Source organism: Clupea harengus, chromosome 10 (assembly GCF_900700415.2).
Source record: "Clupea harengus chromosome 10, Ch_v2.0.2, whole genome shotgun sequence".
NCBI lineage: Eukaryota > Metazoa > Chordata > Actinopteri > Clupeiformes > Clupeidae > Clupea > Clupea harengus.
Genome location: NC_045161.1, coordinates 28626247 through 28648746, shown reverse-complemented (window position 1 = coordinate 28648746; position 22500 = coordinate 28626247). Strand labels below are relative to the sequence as shown.

At 44.3% G+C, this 22500-nt stretch overlaps 1 protein-coding gene across 1 annotated transcript in view; it reads right to left on the bottom strand.

Annotated features, from left to right (window-relative positions):
- The window catches only part of wdr18 (WD repeat domain 18), a 30872-nt gene that overhangs the window by 5450 nt on the left and 2922 nt on the right, over positions 1-22500 (bottom strand). The window contains exon 4 of the mRNA XM_031574267.2: positions 10454-10595. Coding sequence (XP_031430127.1) covers positions 10454-10595 — 142 coding nt within the window. The remainder of the gene's footprint in view (positions 1-10453; positions 10596-22500) is intronic.

Below are 22500 nucleotides of genomic sequence, written 5' to 3'. Positions count from 1 at the left end.
CATGGATCATTTCACCAACATAACAGCCTTTTTTTAACGTCTGAAGTCTCAAAGCCATGACCTTTGACTCCACATGAATTAAGCCTTGACCTCCCACGGTCAATGGCAGACAAACACCGGAAGTTGTTCACAAAATCATTCTGAACACTCATAATGAGATCCTCAGAAGGGAATGAAAGAGGGAGGTAGAGGGAGAGAGAGAGGGAGAGAGAAAGAAAAAACGTGTATAATTGAAGAATGGACTCCTCCACTAGAGATTTTTTTGATAGTGGACCTGCAGCTTACTGAGTGCGAAGTGAATCTGAATCTGTCTGCTCTAAAGAGAGAGAGAGAGAGAGAGAGAGAGAGAGAGAGAGAAAGTGTGTGTGCGCATGAGTGAGACAGAGAGAGAGAGCAAGTGAGTGAGTGTGAAAGTCTGTGCGAAAAAGAAGGAGGGAGGGAGAGAGTGGTATTGAAAAGCTATTTGATTCAATATGGCACGAAGGGCCCATTCATAAAATGACAATAAAATGCATGTACCAGTTCCATTTTCTAATCTCAAAGGTTTTCCCTCCAAAATAATAAATGTACTGAAAAAAATAGAAACTCAGACAGAAATATTTGCCTACAGACAAAAAAACGTTCTATTCAGAAAAATGTCAGCACGACTGTCTAGGCCTTTCGATCTCTACTACAGTGAGGTAGCTTTCATATGCTCTGGAGGTCTAACTATCAGTGGAGAGAGCTAGTGGTCTATCAGTGGAGAGAGCTAGATAGCAGGAAAGATCTGTGATGTTTCATAAAGCTTTGCTGCTGAAATGTGTGCGGGAAGAGACATTGTGACGTGGTCCACGTGGTCGTAATGGCGACATAAATGAGATATGATATAAGAAGTGTTTCTACTCTTTGTAGCCAACAGTGGCAAAGCAATGCCTGCAGACTGTACTTTATTTGTTTAGAGTCTTCTTACCATAGTCATCGTATTGAATTGAATTTTCCCACAACGCATATTTGAAAGACTGTGGTGCCTCTCTAAATTTGCTTCTCTCTGTCTAGCTAGTGTTCACCATTGTCAAGTTGGAGCTGAGATCATTTCGTTTTTAGTTTCCCCTCTCTTCTCCAGCTCCTATTCACAGAGCGCTCATAGGCTCCAGGGAAATTCTAACGGGCTAAGAGGTCCTACGTGCGTGCAGTCTGCAGTACAATGAGCAAGCTTTGGAAATTAAAGGAAAATGACAGACATATTGTAATACATTCCGTTCTACATACAGTGTTCCGTTGCATCTCTACTTTCTAGGACTAACAATGAGTTCAACGGGTAATTTGAATCTGGCCATAAATGAGTTAAAGACAAAAGCCAGGAAAGTTTTTCTCTGCATTAAAAAGAACAATAACACATGAATTTCCAATGCTCCAATGATGCTCCATCAACCAATTGCTCTTTATGGTAACGAGGTATGGGAACCACTAAACACTCAATAATCTGACAACTGGGAGAGAAAAAAAAAAAGAGTTCACTGAAACACTCCATACACAAATCTTTAAAAGTATACTGAAAGTGCACAGATCATCCCCCCTACAACTCAACAAGAGCAGCATTTAATCCGTTCCCACTATTAATGAGAATACAAATTAATTTTTTTTAAAGGCTATCAAATTTTACCAGCCTTTAAAGTCCAGTGACCCAATTTTAAGCTTTGTATTGCCAACAGCAGAAGATCCAAAAGAGTTCCTTCAGCCAGCGGTTCTGGAGCTCAGCTCTGCCATGGGTGAAGAAGTCTCTCAGGAGAGTTCTCAGACAATCCTCCCCAAAACTAATTATAAAATTATTATTCATTATTGTTATTATTATTACTATATAATTATAAAACAGCAAACAGAAAATTATATTGGATAAATGCCACCAAATTCCAAAGCACATCACAAACTTGCCTGATTTTTGAAAGAGAATACAAAATGGCAGAATCTACTATAAAAGATAGGAAGACAGTCACTAAGTACAGACTCAGTGACCACACACTGGCCATTGAAAAAGGTCCCCACAGACACACAAGCTACCAAGGGAAGAGTGGCTACTCTACCTCTTGCACACAGAGAGCCTGCTATCATTTAAGGAAAAGCCACTAGACAAAGAAAAGAAAGAAAGAGTGATTAAAGCCAACTATTGTCCTTTGTTGTTAATGTATTCATATTTTTTTTTATCGCATATGTGTATAGGAGGCTGAGGACTAAATACACTTTCTTCAGATATGTTCTAAATATCTTTTACTATGAAAACACTGCACAAAAAAAAAATCCTCTTAGGAGAAGAGGAAGATAAATTAGAGCTCAGGGACGAGGGAAGAGAGATTAGGGAAGAGGAGGGGGAATCAGACACACGTATTTTTCCTTCACAGGGCTAATGCTTAAAGAGAAGAAACAGAATGCATAATTTATAACCCTCTATAACGTGTTTATATTAATGCATAGGACTGGCGTGACCCTGTATATTGGTTTGGATATATGCTGGGATGAAAGGGTGGCTCTCTGGTCATGGCTTCCAGTGCAGTGTTATTGCATTGCAGATGTATGTAATATATGTGATTACACTCAACCAGAGTGAATAGGAGAGGAGATCCGTTCAATAAGCAGCAAGCAAAATTCATCAATGAGTGTGTTCAAAAGAGAGCGCAGGTCAGGAACAGGTCTCACACAAAAGCACTGACACACACACACACGCACGCACCGCCACACACAAGCATGGTGTATGTGTGGGATGGCACATCAGCACGCACACACACACAAACAAACTCACTTACACAAAGACCAGTACAGACATACATTAACACACACACTCTTTATGAAACAGGTCCCAGGAGGCATCAGGGCTGGTCTGCAACTCTTAGCTGAGGTGCTGAAACCCACAGAAGTCCAGTCTGCACTGTCAGGGTTAGAAACCACGGTAATAATGTAGCAGCATCACAGGCATACAGCACCATCACAGCTAAGCACAGGGATTAAGCCTCTGGCACAGGGGGGGGGGGGGGGGAAGAGAGAGAGAGAGAGGCTGTGAGTGTGATGCCCAGACAAGCGCTGCACAACACACACTGATGTGCCAGCGCCATTGAGGATTTAACACACTCACAGTGCTGACCGTCCATCTCTCTCTCTCTCTCTCTCTCTCTCTCTCTCTCTCTCAGAGTTTCTCTCACTCACTCACAGACAGACACACACCACCGGCACCCCTCGCTGTACTTACGAACACACACCACACACACCACACACACACCACACACACCACACACACCACACACACACACACACACACACACACACACACACACACACACACACACACACACACAATCAGGGTTGCTGTGAGAACTGTGCTGATGTGCTGTACTGAGTGAGCACGCACAAGCGCTAGTTAATTAAAGCTAATCAAACCTGAATACTGGGCTTTGTGATTAGATTGATTAGATGTCTGAATCATGTCCTAGATATGATAGAATTATACACTGACACTAATGCACATGTCAATATCAATCAATCAATATATTACTGTGATTACTTGCAGTGAAATACTGAGGATATCTTTTACCAGCCCCCCTCTCACTCATGTCATATTGCTTAGTTATACACTGGACACTACCGGTAATGAACATGTCAATATCAATACATTACTCCACATCAATGACACCACATGGACAGGCTTTACCTATAGCATATATTTCTGTATGCATCATACCCATTGGAGGTCTTCAGTAGCACTATAGTAGTCATCTAAAGAAGGTAACTACGGTAACCGTGAGGTTTCTGGGAAGCGCTTGGAGCTGGTGAGCGAAAATGTCTCTGGCGTCCTGGCTGGCTGGCGTCCAAAGCAATCGCAGGTGGAGTTCCAGACTCATTCATCTGACTAAACCCCACACACACACACACACACACACACACACACACACACACACACACACACACACACACACACACACACACACACACACGCACACACGCACACACGTCCCTCCGCTGCATCAGGGCTGTCGAAGCGCGGAGGGGGTTCGGGGGGGGGGGGGGCTGACGGGCGGGGAGCAGAGAGAGAAATCGATGGCAAAGCTCTGAGCAAAATGAGGGGTGTAAGCGAGGGAGAAGCAGGGAATGGGAGCGTGCTGCAACCCCTCAGAAATGTTTAAATGCGGTGGGTCAGTTGGTCAGTCAGTCGGTCGGTCAGGGGGCTTAGAGTAGCCCAGAGTCCCCTGTGCCAGGCCACAGCCGACATGGAGACAGAGACAGACACACCTTAAAAGCTCACATCACCTCAAACCCTCACAGTTTGAACAAACCTGCCTTTCAGGCCATGCTCTACAGCCCAACAGGGAGACAGAGACAGACACCTTAAAAACTCACCCCACCACCTCAAAAATGAATTCTCCTGCACCCCCCACCAGTAACCCGCATACCTCAGGCCATGCTTCACAGCCTGACAGGCTCACACCATCCCCCCCAGTCCTGAACGCCCACCTTCCTCTCAAACCCACAGTAGAGCAGCCACTAGAGCCGTTCAGGACCAGCGCTGGGTACGCAGGACTGAGGACCCTCTGAAGACGAGTCTGGGTTAGATATGATGTCTGCTGAAAGAGTTTAATTAAGGTGGGAGCTGGCCCCAGATCAGCAGCACGGAGAGTGAAGAGTGTTGTTGTCGTTCACAGACAGGAGAAGAGAGGGATGAGCGGAGCCTCTGGTGTCCTGTTGAGTCTGAAGATGGGGAGGGAGGAGGAGGAGGAGGAGGGGTAGGAAAAGTAGGAGGGCTGGTTGGGTTTTGGAAGAGAGAACCGCAGGCCCATTTCATTCAGTTAGATAATGAAATGATGTTCCATCTTCTGGGAAGCCAACCAGAAGAGGGAGGGAGAGTACGAACGTGTGAGAGATGGGTAGAGAGAAAAAAAGGAGAATGATGCAGAGAGAGAAAAACAGGTAGAGAGTGATGACGGAAAAGGGGAATTAGGACATAGGAGAGGGAGGGTGAGCGACAGAGAGAGAAACAGAGAGAGTGAGAGAGAGAGAGAGAGAGTGAGAGTGAGATCACTAGAGATGGATGGAGAGAAAGCAGGGAGGGATAGGGAGAGAAAAGATAGAGGAGAGGTGCCAAGATAGATAAGTGGAACACTATACAGGAAGAGTGATAGACAGAAAGAGAGGAAGGAGGAAAGAGAACAAAGAGAATAATGGTGGAGATAATAATGGTGGATAGCTGTGGTGGCGCTGGTACTGTTGGGATAGGGGAGGTCACAGGGTGGAGCTGGTACTGTTAGTATAGGGGAGGTCACAGGGTGGAGCTGGTACTGTTGGGATAGGGGAGGTCACAGGGTGGAGCTGGTGCTGTTAGTATAGGGGAGGTCACAGGGTGGAGCTGGTACTGTTAGGATAGTGGAGGTCACAGGGTGGAGATGGTACTGTTAGGATAGTGAAGGTCACAGGGTGGAGCTGGTACTGTTAGGATAGGGGAGGTCACAGGGTAGGGAAAGCTAGGGGAGGAGGAGCAGCTTCAGTGCTTTCACTACCTGTGGCTGATTGGCTAATAGAACACCTGTCCTGCCATTCGAGGCTCGCTATTAACACGGGCTTGGAGCTGAGGCCGGTTTTCCCTCATGTGGTTGCCTTCATCTGTGAGTCTCTAAAATCTGTGGTATTTACGAGCTACGTTTTGTTTGGACTATCACCACCAAAAACAATAAAATCAAAAAGACCCAACGTTTGAGGCCCACCCGGGCCCGCCACGCACGCACGCACGCACGCACGCACGCACATCAATCTGTATGCTACAGTCCTGGATAATAACTGATGTAATCTTATAGAAAATAGAGATAGAGAATAGTGAACAACTCTGCACATTTACCATTTTCAACCTCTATATCAGGTTTTTTTTTAATTTAATTTTTTATGAGATTTCTTGAGAACCTGTCTGATGTCCACACCTGTACATCTGCTTGCATGCTGCAGTGCCTGTCATTGATCCGCTCGCTTGGGAGCCGTGGCTGCATTGCCACCGAGGAATGGCGGGGGAGACGGAGATGAGACGGAGAAGGGAGAAATGGGGAGGGAGAGTATTTTTTTACTCAAATGTTTTATACTGCATAATGACAAGTGAGTAAACGATCAGAGAAAGGGGAGTCAACGCTGTTTTGTAATTTAAAAGGTGCGTAAACGGCCTATATGTGCGTTTACACTCCACTAATAACCCTGGTTGTCATGGCGGAGCACAAGTGCGTTAGGATTAGAGGATAGGCCTTTGTTTTGATTCATTTAAGTTACGAGCGGAGGAGGGGGGTTTAGTGCCTGTCGTCGTACATCCCTTGACAACGCAGTTTAGCTGCGGATCACGTCCTCTTCATTTCGTTTGGTAACAGTATCCACTGATGCAGAAGAGAGGGAGGTGAACCGCTCTCATGCTGCACAGACCCTCGGAATGAGAACAGGATTCCCATGGACAATAAAGAAATTACAGCACCTCCACCTTAACCCCCCCCCAGGGAAACAACCTGATCAATGATGACAAAAAAAGTGTCTGCAGGCATCAACAACACACTAGATTGCATTTTCCGAACACTGTGGGTCCTGCTCGTCTTTAAAACATAGAAAATGTGACCTTTATAACCGTTCCAAACCCAAAGTTAAGTGGTGTCAAAGTCAGAGAAAAGATATATAACTGTTGGAAAGCACAAAGTAGCAGCTAACAAGGTGGCAAAACTGCATTATGAATTCCTTGCATTCATTTTGCTGAAGTTTAATGCAGAAACAAATTAAGACGTTACATTAAATCGTATTTACATTCATTCATTCATTGTTCTACCAGTAGACCCACAGGATCAATGCTGACTGCAGTTACACTACGGATACCCTGATATGCAGACACGTATGTTGTTAGACCTATAGTTTGTTATGAAACAACATGTCATTGTAAAGGTGATCCACTGCCTCTCCCTCCCTCCACACACACACGATTTGGGACTACAGCAGCAGTCAAGCTCTCAGTGGAGGTTACCTTCCTGGCGGTCAGTTTGCACCCCCGTGTAAAATCTGTCCCCTGAACCAATGGGAGAAGCCCCTGTGGGCCGGTGCTGCCCGAGTCAAACACAAAGCCAGGGGAGGCACAACTAGAGGATTGTGGGTAAGAGCATAGTGGAATCTGTTTGACATTGAGTGCAGAAATGGGATTGGGGGGTGGGGGGCAGGGAGTGCAGGTTGTGAGACAAGGCCATCTGCTTCTTTCCCCTAGTCCCTTTAGACTGCATTTACTTCAACAACTACACACACACACACACACACACACACACACACACACACACACACACACACACACACACACACACACACACACACACACACACACACAGCCCTTGGATCAGTCATGCCTACCTCCTCATCTCCCCCATCATTATTTACCAGGCCTGATTACTTCAAACCAAATCCTGTCAACACAATGTCAGCGGCACTGAGCGTGAAGTTAGATGACTGAAAACTCCTGTGTGTCGGCCGCTCGTGGCTAGGGATCATCCGTGTGTGTGTGTGTGTGTGTGTGTCTGGTGGCTCTCCTTAGAACACCCTCACACACAGTTTGGATAAGAGTGTATGTTCACTGTAAATGCCAGCTGTCCTTGAAGATGACTTGGGGGAAAATCCTGCCACAACAATGTGGCCAGCCGACAGAGACGGCGACTGGAGTTGGCATTTCCAGCTCAGTGTAGGCGCCCATTAACCACTCGCAGGGTGACTCAGTGACTTTTGGAAAACTCTCTTCTCCCTCTTTCAAACTCTTCATATCGCTTTATCACTCCCTCCCACTCTTTTAACACTCTCTCTCGCTCTCCTTTCAACGATCTCTTTCTCTCTCCCTTTCTCCCTCCCTCCCCCTCCAGATGCTCTCTTTCTCTCCCTCTCTTTCTCTCTTTACCAACAACAATCCCAAAAGGCCCAGACTGTTCCGGTGTCCTCTCCTGAATGGTGAGGCTGAGTTGAGGCATCTCTACATCTAAAATGGACTCCAATGGTGCTGAACAGGCACCTGGTGGTCCAACATTCACCTAAACTCATTTATGTAAAGGCATTAGACAGAGCGGACCTTAAGTACCTGGATAGCAACGTTCATGGCATAAATAGTCCCAATCTTAGCCTGGTTTCTCCTTAATCGAAGCTGAAGGTCAACTTCAAACACACTCTCTTAACGTTCATAACTTTAACCACACTCATTCATTATTTAACGTTCATTTCAAATCTATATATACAGAGTTATACCCTGTCAAAACAGTAAATAGAAACATAAATGCGCAGATATTTATCACTTAATGTAAAGTGATGGGTAATCCATACCTAATATCCCTAGCTCACTCATATGGCGCTACACCCACACAGTATTGATCAGAGCTACTTGGCGCGATGAAATCTAATTGATCAGGACTCTGACTGCACAGCAACACAGCTGTCTGATCCATTCAACACTGAGGAGTACTGACTTAAGGATGGAGGAGAAGCGCTGGGAACTAAAAGCACAAGTACACACATTTGACCGGCACTACCAGCACACACGCATGCTAAACTAGGCGTCTTAATTTGACCTGCACTACGCATTCTTAACTAGGCGTCTTAAAGGATGCAGTTCATGATTCCCATCCGACACACTTTTTGTTTGTTTGTTTGTTTGTTTTTGCGATTCAGCTCATTTCTCCTCACGCTCCTCATTTGGTTAAACTAAAATTCCGGCGTTCATTCGCACTCCTGGCACTGGATATGGGACACAAACAGAGTGGCTCGGACCGAGCCATAAACAAGACCAGCCAATCAAAGTGCGTGTGACTTTCTGTTTACGCATAGAAAAGAGCACAGATGTTATAGGTTCAATATGTTCAATTTCTAGATTTTGTCCACACACTCCAGTAGGCTAGGATTACATACCACCTTCAGCTTTGTTCTTTACTAATGTAAAATTAGGTTCAGTGATGGGTTTATTAATGCTTAACACTTATTAACGCTTAGTAATGCATCACTCCTGTTTCGCTCTTGATTAATGTGGCATCATATGTATGACATGACCACTGTAAGAAAGAAAAGATATGATCTTATGAAAAGCTCCATGCTTTATGTGCTCCTAAATGGTTAAATGCAACGTGTGAAGTACCTAAAAATCCGAAAAGCAGGGTTTGAGTATGTCTGAAGCTCTGAGAAGAAAAAAACGTGTCACTCCTCTCGATAAAAGATTGGAGTGACACGCTATCTTTAGACGCACCATCTCAAACTTGTGACTCTAATCTTGAATCTTGTCACAGGACGGCCACCATGTCATTGCAAATGATATGCAACTGTTCATTTTTCAAATCGTTCTACTACCTTCATGTTTGTATTCAGATTTTTGTTGAAGAAAGTTGTGCTCAGTTCAGTTCAGTTCAGTTCAGTTCAGTTCAGTTCAGTTCAGTTCAGTTCAGTTCAGTTCCTTCAGAGAGAGAGTGTCTTGTGAAAAGAAAATGAAAGCTGCACAACTCCAGTCCCAGATAGGCAGCAGAAATGTATAACACTGAAATGCTCTCTATCAAAACCAAATCCAATTTACGGAGTCCCAGCCTGGCCCCACAGACAAGGCTGCAGACGAGGTTCAAAGGCGCAGGCAATGTTAATTTCACTGATGATGTCTACATTTCCACTTCTAAGTCAGCCCGAAGTGAACGCGTCATAACCCACATATATGTTTTCAGTGAAAGCATCACAACCCACAGCTGTTTTCTGGTCTCCCTCTCTCTTCCTTGAGTTTAACTAGATGCAACTCGACTATAAGGACGTTTTTCCTTTTTTCCCCATTAGTCAAAGCTGAGGGACTGACAGAGTCTGTGAATCCACATAAGCCACCACACTGCAGCAATGACGAGACAGAGGAGGCGGCCAGCAAGACTTCTGAGCTGTCATGAGAGACTTTAGGCCTGTGTGAAGATGTGCAAGCTGACAGGCAAACATGTTTCAATTCAATTCAATTTAATTTAATTTAATTTAACTCCAGTTGTCTGAGGGAAAATGCTTGTGAAAGGTACACCCACTATGACAGATAATGACTGATAACTGAAAGCTGTAAACAGTGAGATGATCAGTGAAAGCTGCTGATGTACAGATGGGCTCTGTAAAAGCTGCTCTGTGTTTGAGCTAATTTGAATGACAGAGCTTCTGACATTCAGAGAGAGGATTACTGTGACAGATTTTGTTTGAGAGAAACTGGAAATGAAAACGTAAACTGTAATGTAAACTGTAAAGTGTAAATGCTGCTGTTTGTTAGGCAATTCTCTGAATGCTGTGGTTGGTAAAGTAATGTTTGTGATGAAGGCAGGTCTGAGACTGTTTAACAGTGAGAGACACAATTACTGTGAAAGTTGTTGAAAGTCTGTGAGAAGATGACTTTGAGAGGTTGTGTCTCTGGGATAGCTGTTGTGGTGCTCTGTGTATGCCGGGGGACAGGGCTCACCTTCACGGTCTGGTCGAGAGAGGCGGTGGCCACGCGCGCCTGAGCTCCCATGAGCCCGCAGTGGATGTCGGTGATGGGCAGCGAGTGGCGTGACAGGACGTGACGGGGCTCGGTAGAGTGAGAGGGGTCCAACTGCACCACACTGCAACAAAACAGCACATCAGTGGTTGATTAAATCAATGAAATCACTCACAGCAGAGCTTTGAGAGAGGTTGAGCAGAGCAGAGCAGAGAGTGGTTGGGAGGGTGAGTGTCGCACAAATAAGAAAAGTAATGGTGTGAGAATGTTGTCAGTGCTGGCTGAAAAATATGTGCTTAAATAGTTACTGGCCAACTTTGTTTACTTACATAAAGGGCAACATAAGCAGTATGTCATATATAAACAAACCACGGAGGATTTTTAAACCAAGCAAAAGGAATAGCGCACGAGACAAATTGCCCCTCTCTTTCCCACACATGTTCAAATTGCCCCTCTCTTTCCCACACATGTTCAAATTGCCCCTCTCTTTCCCACACATGTTCAAATTGCCCCTCTCTTTCCCTCATATGTTCAAATTTCAAATTGCCCCTATCTTTCCCTCACATGTTAAAATTCTTTTCAGGCACAAGCTTAAAGTGTCAGTTCCATTTGTAGCTAGTCAAACTGAAGATGTATCTCCTGCGTGTCACTCCAGATGAAAAAAGTGACCTTGTGTTTTAAGCAGCTTATACAGGGTGATTTATGCTAATAGCTCCTGCTGTCTGTGATGATTTGGTGTGTTGATCAACAGGCCAGAGAGCATCTGCGGGCAGCAGGGGAGAGCGGGAGTCTTTTGTTCCCTCGTTCGGGCAGGTTTCCCAGATAGGGATTAAGTCTGGCGCTCGACTGCTTTCCTCTCGGAATGACCGCAATGCATTGATGTGAATACTGACCAAGGTGGCACACAGGTCAAAGGTCAAAAGACCCCCATCCACTTCATAATCGAGAGGGCGGCCAGCCGGCCAGCCAAACACACACACAATTTCTGATGAAGTGTCCTCTCCAAGAGGAAATGATCAGTCGTGATCAATACATCAATCACTAGCGTGATTAAATGCAGACCATATCTGATAAGGCCTGTCCAAGGTCCACAGATACATAGATTAGCAAAATGAACCCCCAAGAGATCACAAGGATTTCATCTCAAAAGTCTAGTCAAGTGATCAGTACATCAATCACTAGCGTGATTAAATGCAGACCATATTGATGATTGTATGTCCACAGACACAGATGAGGCATGGATTAGCAAGAATATGAACCCCCAAGAGATCACAAGGATTTCATCCCAAAAGTCTATCGTCCACCCTGGGATTCCCGCTCACATTGAAACCAGTTACTTAGTGTTATGGTGTCATGTGGGAATGAACGCTAAACGCTTAAGTCGGATCGTTTATCCATCTCCTGGCGACTTAGGATCATTAATTATAATCCTCATGGGGAAACTGGAACCATTCTATGAACATGTCCGAGAAGGACAAGGGGAGGGGGGGGGACCTCTCCACCCTCAGTGACTACACTGATATCAGAATAAGCCCATGACCACTGACATCCTTTTATCTTTCTCAGGACTGTTTAATGTCTGTGTGAAGGCATTTAACATCATCCGCAAGTAATTGGGATCACTTTGAGCCTAAGACTGCCTTTTATTGGTGAGCTGAGTTTGGGAAATTAAACTTCGCTTCAGGCTGTGCAGCAAACGGTGTTTCCTGGTTGCTATGGCTGCCTAGTTGCTAATCTAGATTACTAGCTAGCTAAAGAAACTTTGAAATAACCACAAACTGTTTATGAAACTTCTATGTAAAATAATTATTTCATCAACAATGTAAGATTCTAAAATATTTTATATTCTTTAGAACATTCATTCTACAACATTCAAAGCCCACCGATGCGGCAGTACCTGCTGAAGGGTTAAATGCAGAGTTCCGTTTGCATGAAATGATGGGTTCTTACGTTACATCCTCTTCAAATTAACTTGAACCATTCTAATAGGAACATGTAGAAGCCCTCAGGGTGCCTGCTCACATGTGGAAGAGGTATTAAAACTCCCATTACAAAGAGTCACAGGTGGTCTTTTGGAAGATGATACTGTAAAAGAACATTTAAGTTGGTGAAAATGATGACAAACCCATGGCAACTGGCCGCTCTAAAATAGCCTAAGATTAAGAAAATTCACAAAGACTGACATACAATTGTTAACATTTGCCCTCAACTCTTGAGCAAAAACCAGGATACTTTAATTAGTGTAATTAAAAGCTCCCGAATCTGCTTTACTAGACTGAACTGCACACAGGAAACAGCTCAGATAAACAGTAAACACTCAGTCAAATAAACAAGTATGGAGAGGGCAGTGGAAGACGAGAGGAGAGGAATGGGGAGTATACGAGGTGGAGTGGAGAAAGGAGAAGAGAGGTGAGAAGACGACAGATTAGGAGAGAAGAGGAGATGCATAGATGAACAGAGGGAAAGGCTTGAGAAAAAGCAGGAAAGAAAAGAGAGAAAAGAAAGTCCAGCAGGCCCCATTCTGTCAGTTCTCTCAGCACGAGGCTGCTCTTGCTGCAGCTCCAGGCCGACTTCTCTACAGCAGCATCAGCACAGACTAACCCTCACAGCAGGTCTAGTCATACCCAACACCACGCCACGCCATCAATACTGACACCCTCACAGCAACATCACACAAGCAGGTCCACTCACAACCTACACCATACACTACACCCAACACCACACCATTAATACTGACACCCTCACAGCAACATCACACAAGCAGGTCCACTCACAACCTACACCATACACTACACCCAACACCACACCATTAATACTGACACCCTCACAGCAACATCACACAAGCAGGTCTACTCACAACCTACACCATACACTACACCCAACACCATTAATACTGACACCCTCACAGCAACATCACACAAGCAGGTCCACTCACAACCTACACCATACACTACACCCAACACCACACCATTAATACTGACACCCTCACAGCAACATCACACAAGCAGGTCTACTCACAACCTACACCATACACTACACCCAACACCATTAATACTGACACCCTCACAGCAACATCACACAAGCAGGTCTACTCACAGCCTCAGAAACACCACGCCATCAGTCTCACAAACAATCACAGGAATATCATTAAAGTGATCACTAAAGCAGCGCTATTCACACTCTCACATACACCATGAATGTTTGCCTGCATTAGTGTGACTGTCTGCAAATGAGTACAAGTGTGTGTGTGTGTGTGTGTGTGTGTGTGTGTGTGTGAGGGAGAGAGACAGGGTGGGGTGTGGGTGTATGTGTGTCTTCGAGTGAGTGAGTGAGTAAGTGTGTGTTTGTTTGTATGAATGTGTGTCTGCTAGTGTGTAAGTGAGTGAGTGTGTGTGTGTGTGTGTGTACATGCATGACATTGAGAGTGTGTGTGTGTGCATGAGTGTGTGTGTGTGTGTGTGTATCTGGTGAGTGAGTGAGTGTGTGTGTGTACATGCATGAGATTGAGAGTGTGTGCATGCATGAGTGTATCTGGTGTGTGTGTGTGTGTGTGTGTGTGTGAGTAGGAGAGACCTCAGTCATCCTTCACAGGTGAAAGGTGCATTACCAGCCCCCTGACTTCAGCATACTTTTAAAATTCCCTGCCTAGCCCCCGACACTTCATTCTTCATGCTACATTGACTTTCACATCAACCCCTCAGTAGGGAAGGTCAGTGCAAGCGTGGGACGGGGCCCAGAAACGCTGCATTTTTAAAACTCTCCTAAATGTGAGCAGAGGAGAAACGTATACTGACGAAGCCTCGAACAGATGATCTGACACACTTCATCAGTCGGAAGAGAGTCAAAGTCAGCTGGTAGCTGTCTAACATACGCTGACAGACAGGTAAGAGTAAGGTAAGAATCATTTGAAAGTCCACAGGTGCCAATTAAAAGCCTGTTCCTCATTTCAATTCATTATTTTGTCCTTTGCCATCACTGAATTCACTGGAATTTGAAGGAGGGAGAGAGAGAGAGAGAGAGAGAGCGAGAAAGAGGAGGAACCCTCCAGGGACCTTGAGGCTCCAGCGAGGAGACGGTAAGGGTACTGAGGCATAAAACATAAAATACAGAACAGAGAACATAATAGGGTATGCCAGTCGATCGGAAGTTTGTAGCTTTCAGCGTTAGCTTTTTAACACTTCCATGCTCCAGACACATAATCGCTATGGAAAAATGTATGGGTTTTCGCTAAATTGGCGAAACAAAGCAAGAAAAAGACAGACTACAACCTGTCGCTTGCCTCAAGCAGCATTTGGGATTCCAGAGCGGTATCCATGGTTACAGACCACTCTTACAACACACCCAGTGGGTGATGTGTTTACTTATGTTGTGTGCCATGAATAGATACCTGAATGCTACGGATTAGCAGTTTTGCAAGTTCTGGTGTGTTTAAAAAAAAAAAAACCTTTGTGAGAATGAATGGGGTTTTGGAAAATCAACAAAATAACGCCCGTGGTAGTTAAAGAACTGCTTGAGACCCTGCATTCAATTCTGTTTATAAAATGCATGTGAACGTTGTCTCTGTAGAGACACATTATATTTCTAAAATATGTCTGTTGCCATCCCTCTACCAACGGCAAAAAAGAACAGACTCCAAAAGCCAGTCACTTAGCTAATGTGTCACCAATCTCACAAGGTGAGTAGAAGCTAACCTTAGCTAGCTTTACTGATCAGGGATCACAAGTGCTCTCACCACAATCATGCAGTAAACTAAAGTAAACACATCCATGACCTAATGATGGGATGGCCACAATCTGTTGGACAGATTAAATCAGATGTTATAGGCCCTAGAGCTGTAATGTTAAGTTTCACAACAAACTGCAGGGTTTGCGTTAAGAGTTGACTGTAACCATGGATACCACTTGAGTCCCACATGCTGAACGAGGTAAGTGACAGGGGCCATCTTTTCTCTGCTTTAGCATATCGGTAGCAGCATCTTTATTTTTACGAGACAAAACAAGTTTCAAAGGTAGTTACAAAAGACCAACTTATGACTGCATTTTAACTCCCCAAACGGTTTGCCTAGGTTTTCTACTGGCAATGTTTTGCTCACGCCTTCTTTTACAGATTTAGCTAAAACCCATTCATTTTTCCATGGGCATTTTTTTCTTTGGAACCAGGAAGTGTTAAAATGCTAACAATGAAAACTAAAAATTTCTGGTCGACTTGCATACTCTATACACAGACAATGGAACACAGAATAAAGAAGATGGAGCACAGAACTCAGAACACACAATATAGAACACAGATTAAAGAACATGGAATACAAAACACAGAACACAAAGGATGGACCTCAGCACTCAGAATCCAGACAACTGTGTCCTCCCTGCACAACCTGCCAGCCCATCTAAGCCCTCCTGCATTAGTTATTCCCGCAGCGGGCCCAATCAGATCAGGAGCTTTCCATCTCATCCTCTCTGTGCCGCTCCCACGGATCAAGGACTGTCCCTTAAGGAGCCGTCCGCCTATTTATCATGGCCAAGTAAACGTGGATGACAACCGGAGGCATGTTTACCATTCCACTGGAAAGTGTTCCATCAGCGCACGGCAGGGGGGGGGGGTCGGTGTGTGTGTGTGTGTGTGTGTGACCCTGCTTGACTCTCGGATGGAGAGGAGGCGATGCTTGGGCCTGATAGCACTCAAAGTTTGAAAGCCTCATAAATTATGACCAGACTTCAACTTTCACCAGTGTGGAGCATGGTGCTTCATACATCCTCTAGTTGATCAATAAGATTACATATCAGACTGATCGATGTTGACTGTGGATGTGAGGTTCCCTGATTCTCAAGGATTCCTTGTGAGATTCAACAGTATCTGCTTCATTACAGCATCTGCATAATCTAGCACATCCCAACTCTACCTGCTGACAAAGGCAGGGATGAAACAGACACAGACAGTGTGGCATCACGGTGGGCCAGCTAGCAGAGGGGTGTGGTGTTCGTGTGGAGGTCTGGCTGCCACACCACAAGATGGCTGCCAGTGGCACTACATCTCCCAGAATGCAGCAGCACCCAACCAGGTGTAGGTGCTTAAGGCACCTGATGGAAGGGGCATTTAAGACAGGTGGTGCCTGTTGTGAGAGAGCGAGCCACGAGAGCAGGAAGAGCCAGGAGGGAGAACAGAGAGCACTTGACGTGCGGGTGAAGCCGTTGTGGAAACGCTTGCTGAAGCGTTTGCTAAGCCGCATCCGGAAGGGGGAAGGCTAGCCCCAAGCCGGGAAGGACCTGGACGGAGGAACTTTAAGCTGCAACTACAGTGGGTAGGATGTAAGTGAGGAGCAACTTTATGAAGCCTATGTTTTTGCCTTTGAAGAACTTTTATGTTTGCTTCCTGAAAGACTTTGTGTTTGGTGAATAAACCTGATCCTCGTTTGAAAGCACTTTTGCCCGCTCTGTCCTGTTAATTACGCACTGCCCTACACCCAGCTCAGTGGTAAAGCCTCTCATGATACCACAACAGGTGTGAACTACAAGAAAGAAAAAAAAAATTCCACATCAATACATTTAAAGCAGCATACAATGTCCCTCAAGGAAATAATTAAATGAGCGTCTCGGGTAGATGGTCTACTTGATGCATTTTTCATGAATCAATAGTGTTTGAGATGCGCTCTCTTGCTGACAGCGATATTAGCTAAAGAGAGAACAGTATTCTGATAGGCACACACCGGCAAACAGGTCATCTCCTGTGAGAGATCTGAGACTCCAGGTCTCGGCAGCCTCTTATGTTTACCACCAACTGTAAATGTCCACTCCCCTTTTTAAATGACTTCTCTGACAGGACAGCTGTAATGTTTAATGTCAGACTCATACTGCCCCCTTTAGGAGAGGGGGAGAACTACAGCTCTAACATCATAAAAATAATGCAGACTTAAGATCAGCGTTGTCATGGGAGCTAAACACCGTTTACCTGATCCATATGGAAGTAACAAACAAGACACACACACAGAAAATAAGACACACAGACACCGCATTACAGGGATTAAAAAAGACAGGATGAAAACCATAGTAAAAGTAGTGGTTCACATGACTGCCTTAACAAATAGCCTATTTGGTGACATTTAGGTGACATTACAAAATGCCAGAGGAAAATCTCAAGTTTCGACTCAGATAAGAGAGGCAGTAACACGTGATGTTTGATGGAATACTGAATGTTATAATTTAATCAACTCGTTTAAAGAAAAAGACAGAGAGAGAGAGAGAAAAAAAAAGTCAAATTCTCTTATCTTGCAGCAGACGATGAAACTGGCACGCGTTTGCACACAGTGATGCTATCTGTGTGGATCAGAGAGCCACTCAGACACAGTGTGGGCTCAGACGGCTCAGAGCACACAGAGGACTGTGTCCCCGTCTCACTCACTCCTTTCAAGCTCAACATGGCGCCCTGCCGCAGGGGTAGGGAGGCACAAGATTGGGGGGCAGAGGAGGGCAGTGGAAACACTGCTCTTTCTATTACACCAGGAGCTGGTCCACTAGTCTGGGTCACATGACTCTTAATACACTCCAAAAAACATACATGATCATAGCTCATACATACATCGCACAAGACACGTTTTAGACACTTCCATGTCAATATGGAGTGTGTCCATGTAGTTCTCCGCAGCTGCTATGGATTACCTGCCAGACAGACATACCACAGTGACTCCCATCCCTCCAGGAACTAATGCTGTGTGTGTATGTGTGTGTGTGTGTGTGTGTGTGTGTGTGTGTGTGTGGTTGGGCTTCACCACTTCTGCCTACATTCACACCTTGACTTATTGCTGCCCAAAGTCTTTAGCTGTACTCATACCCAACCACCTAACCTAAGCATTATAACTAGTGCTGTCAAACGATTAAAATATTTAATCGCGATTAATCGCATTTATGTCATAGTTAACTCAAAATTAATCGCGATTAATCGCAAATTTTTATCTATTCTAAATGTCCCTTCGTTTATTTATTTTTTCCATCATTTTATTTTTTATTTCAATGCCCTTATCAACATGGAAAAGTGGATTGGCTTGCTTTATGCAAATGTTTTATTTTATTGAAAACCAACATTGCCAAAGAGGGCCGTACAAAATAAAATTATAAAGTGCACATTTCAGGTAAACAAGGACCCTATAGTGCAGTTTAAACCATGGCTTAATATTTTTCTTTTTTTCAAGTTTGCAGGGAACATAGCAGTCAGGCCTCTTATTTCAGAAACAATGAACCGTAACAGTTAGGTTACCAATAAAAGGTAAGCCTACTACTTCTTTGCTTTCAGCCAGCTACCTGTTGACATTTTCAGACAACAGTGAAGCTCGCTTCTTTTGCACAACAAAAGCGCTCACCATTTACTCAAACCGTAACGTTAGCCTACTACACAGTTTGCAAGGCCAAAAAAAACGTTAATCTAAAAAAAAAAAAAAAAAAAAAAAAATTTGAAATTTAAATTTAAAAAAAATAAAATCGCGTTAATCGCGCGATAAAGAAATTAACGGCGTTAAAATGGGTTTGCGTTAACGCCGTTAATAACGCGTTAAACTGACAGCACTAATTATAACACAACAGGGCACACAACAACCATCATACAATACTTAATAATAACAACAACAACAACAGCAGCACATTTGTGAGCTTTTCACTGGGGTTGTGAAGTGGGCACCTTTCTTCATCAGTGTTTCGTTGAATTAGGCCCACAACACCTCCAGTAGTGTCTAGCGTTAATCATAAATGAATCCTAAACTCTATACCTGAATGTCATGATGAACAAAACCCTTTTCTGTTTTTAATGCTTCCCTATTTCTTCTGCCAATGGGACACAAGTGTGGTTTTGCCTAATCTGCAAATATACTGCCCCAAAGATGACCGTTGGAATTCCTGCCACTTACTAAAAATCACTGAATGTCTCAACAACTGATGTTTAGAGGCATCTCTCGGTCACAGTCATGCAAAGGGGTCCCAAAGAGAACAGCTCATGAAAGAGGAGAGATTGTGTGTGATTAATTCTGTCAAAAAAGTGATTTATTCTGTCAACTCTTCTCATAATGACTGTAAATATCAGTGATGGGATCAGCCCCTCTGGTGTCAGAGTGGTCAGATGACTTCAAGTGTTGCCCCTACCTGACCAGACTCCAGATGAGCACGATGTTGTCCTTCCCTCCAGAGATGAAGTGACTGCTGTCATCTGTGAAGCAAAGGCATGTCAGGTCCTGGTAGTGGCGGCTCAGGATGGCCAACAGGTTTGCCCGTGGACACCTGCAGAGACAGGAGGAAATGCCAGAATGAAACCCAAGTTTGTGTTACCAGGGCAACCAGCAGTGGACTCCAGTTAGGAGTCCTTACCAGAGGCACTGGTACAGTAAAAAGTATTGTGGAGTTATTGTTTTGTTATAGATACATGCATTAGATTAACATCTCTATTAAAGTATAAATCAGTTCTCTGGATCATTTAAATAGCTTAGCAATTAGATTTATGCCTGATTCCATCTATATCTGGTTGGATACTATGTGTTGGCCTCTGTGGTGATATCAACTTTGATCTGTGACATGATCCATGATATCAGGTGTTACATGACCTCTCACCTCCCATAGGTAAATAGCATCAGCGATGCCCGCTAGCAGGTAGAGGCCGTCAGGTGAGGCGGTGAGACAGGTCACAATGCCTGGGCACACTATCTTCTGCTGGAGCTGGTCCTGGTAAACAAAAGAAACAACGCACATATACTGATAAGGTAACTAATTGAATAGCTTAATTGAAAGCATTGCACGCAAGTGTAAGAGTCAGTCTAGTCTGATTCTCATCCCGGATATAATGGGGTCACTGCTAATACTATTCTAAACGCCGGCACATGGACCTGAAGCATCATTGCAAAGCCAACTTCATTTCACTTTGTCACAACAGTACAACAAACACATTACTCACACACTTGACAATCTGATAATGTTAATAAACACAAACCTCAGGGACATTCGAACAAAACAGGCAGCAGGTAAGTTAACTTTAACTCACGTTTTTCAATCATGATACTGACAATACTTTTACGACTCGGCACATGCTATGGTTATTATCCGAGTGATCTAAGGACATTAACTCAAACTAACGGAGGTTTAAGTGCAACGATGTTCTGAGAAAGCATTGAGGTCAGTATACATCTAACGGTGAGAACACATGTTTCTGAAGAAGCATCGGCTAAATCTGGGGTGACGTTACCATACCTTCCTCTGTACTTCCCATACGTTGATGAAGTTCTTTCCCAGTTGTGCTCCAAGAATGTATTCTCCATTAAGAACAGTAAGGGACCTTGACGAACTGTTCCCACCTCGATAGGACAGAAGATTTGTCCCTGAATGAAGATCAAAAACTGCACAATTCCATAACTGTCCACTTGAATCGGCAGAAACCACTACCTCCATGGGCGCCGACATCTTGCTTTAACAAAGCGCGCGGTGATTATTTTGGAACGTGGGTTAGCAACGTCGAGGAATATATACGTCAGCAGCCTGAAAGCGGTGGATTATGGGAGTTGTAGGTAATTGTAGGACAATAAAGCGTGCAAGTCGACTGGAAGGTTGAAGTGTTTAGTGTTAAGATTTTAACACTTCTGGTTCCAAAGAAAATATCCTCATTGAAAAAATGGATGGAGTTTCTCAAAAAAATAAGCAAAACAACGCCAGTAGAAAACCTAGGCAGACCGTTTGGTGAGTTAAAATCTAGTTAACAGTCGGTCTCGTAAAACTAAAGATACCAATATGCTAAAGTAGAAAAAAAGTACTACATCACGTTTGCTTGTGGGATTATAAAAACGCATTTTCCACTATCTGGCCAAATGCAGGCGCGCTAGTTTGGTGCCAGTTGCGTTTCCATCGCCACTTCTGGGGCTTGATCATGCCTCCTCTTGACTTCGCCAGGCCTTGCGGCTAGGGGCTTTTTGGCTCGCTGACTACCCTTGGGCCAAACGGATCCTTGGTCCAGTTTCTTAGTCCAAACGTACATTGGCCCAAAAGTGGCACATATCTGCATAACAGATCTTCGGCAGATGTGGGCCAGCACTGGCCCAGCTCCGTTCAAATTTAAAAAAAAACTTTACATAGAAATAAAAAATTTTATTTAATAGAATAAACTGGCTGTGATATTTCTCGCTGACCTGGATGATTAACTGGAACTGGGGTATGGCACCAATTAGCCTTCCTCATATACATCTGATTAGACCACAACAGGTGTGCCTAGCCTGCACCCACACCATACTACAGTGCTGAATAATTGCTTGTGCACAGGGAACTGCAACCTCTTCTTCCTGTGCAGGAAACGGGTGACCGATAACCAAGACAACATTCAAAAAGGAAATAATCCGGTTTTGAAGGAAGACTGTGGTGAGCATATTCTTCCCAGGAAGGGTCTGGCTCCAGGAGGTGGCATTCCTGGAAGTAATACAACACAGAGCTACTTTGAGCTTCTGGTTAGTGCGTTCAATCTGGCCGTTGGTCTGAGGGTGGAATCCTGAGGACAGACCGGGTGTGGTGCCAGTGAGCTTGCAAAAATCTCTCAAGAACCGTAGAAAGCCACCATAGCTCATGTAAATCCCGATGGCTCTTCCTTTGGCAATAAACTTAGGGTAGATGGAAAGATAAGTCAACTTTGAGCATTTAAAATAAAGAGTAATTAACTCCCATGAGAGTTACTATAATGACTATCATCTTCAAATGCTTCTCACTTGTCATTGTTTTGGGTTGCCGCAGCAACAATTACATTTTTGAGTGTTTTTTGTAGCTTTGTCAGAGGAATGTATGAGGATTTAAATAAAGGCTTCTGCTTATAAGGCAATGTCTGGGATTCCTTATCAATCTGAGCTCCACACGAGGCTCCGTGACGTGAAGGGACTATTTTGGGAGTTGGCTGGCTGTTGTTCAGGCTGAGTCACGTCAACATCACTTCCATCATCATGGAGTAGTTTTCTCAAGCCATTAACCACAGCGTATAGCTCTGTGGAGGCTCTTCGCACAGGATAGCCCCAGCCCAGATCATACCCC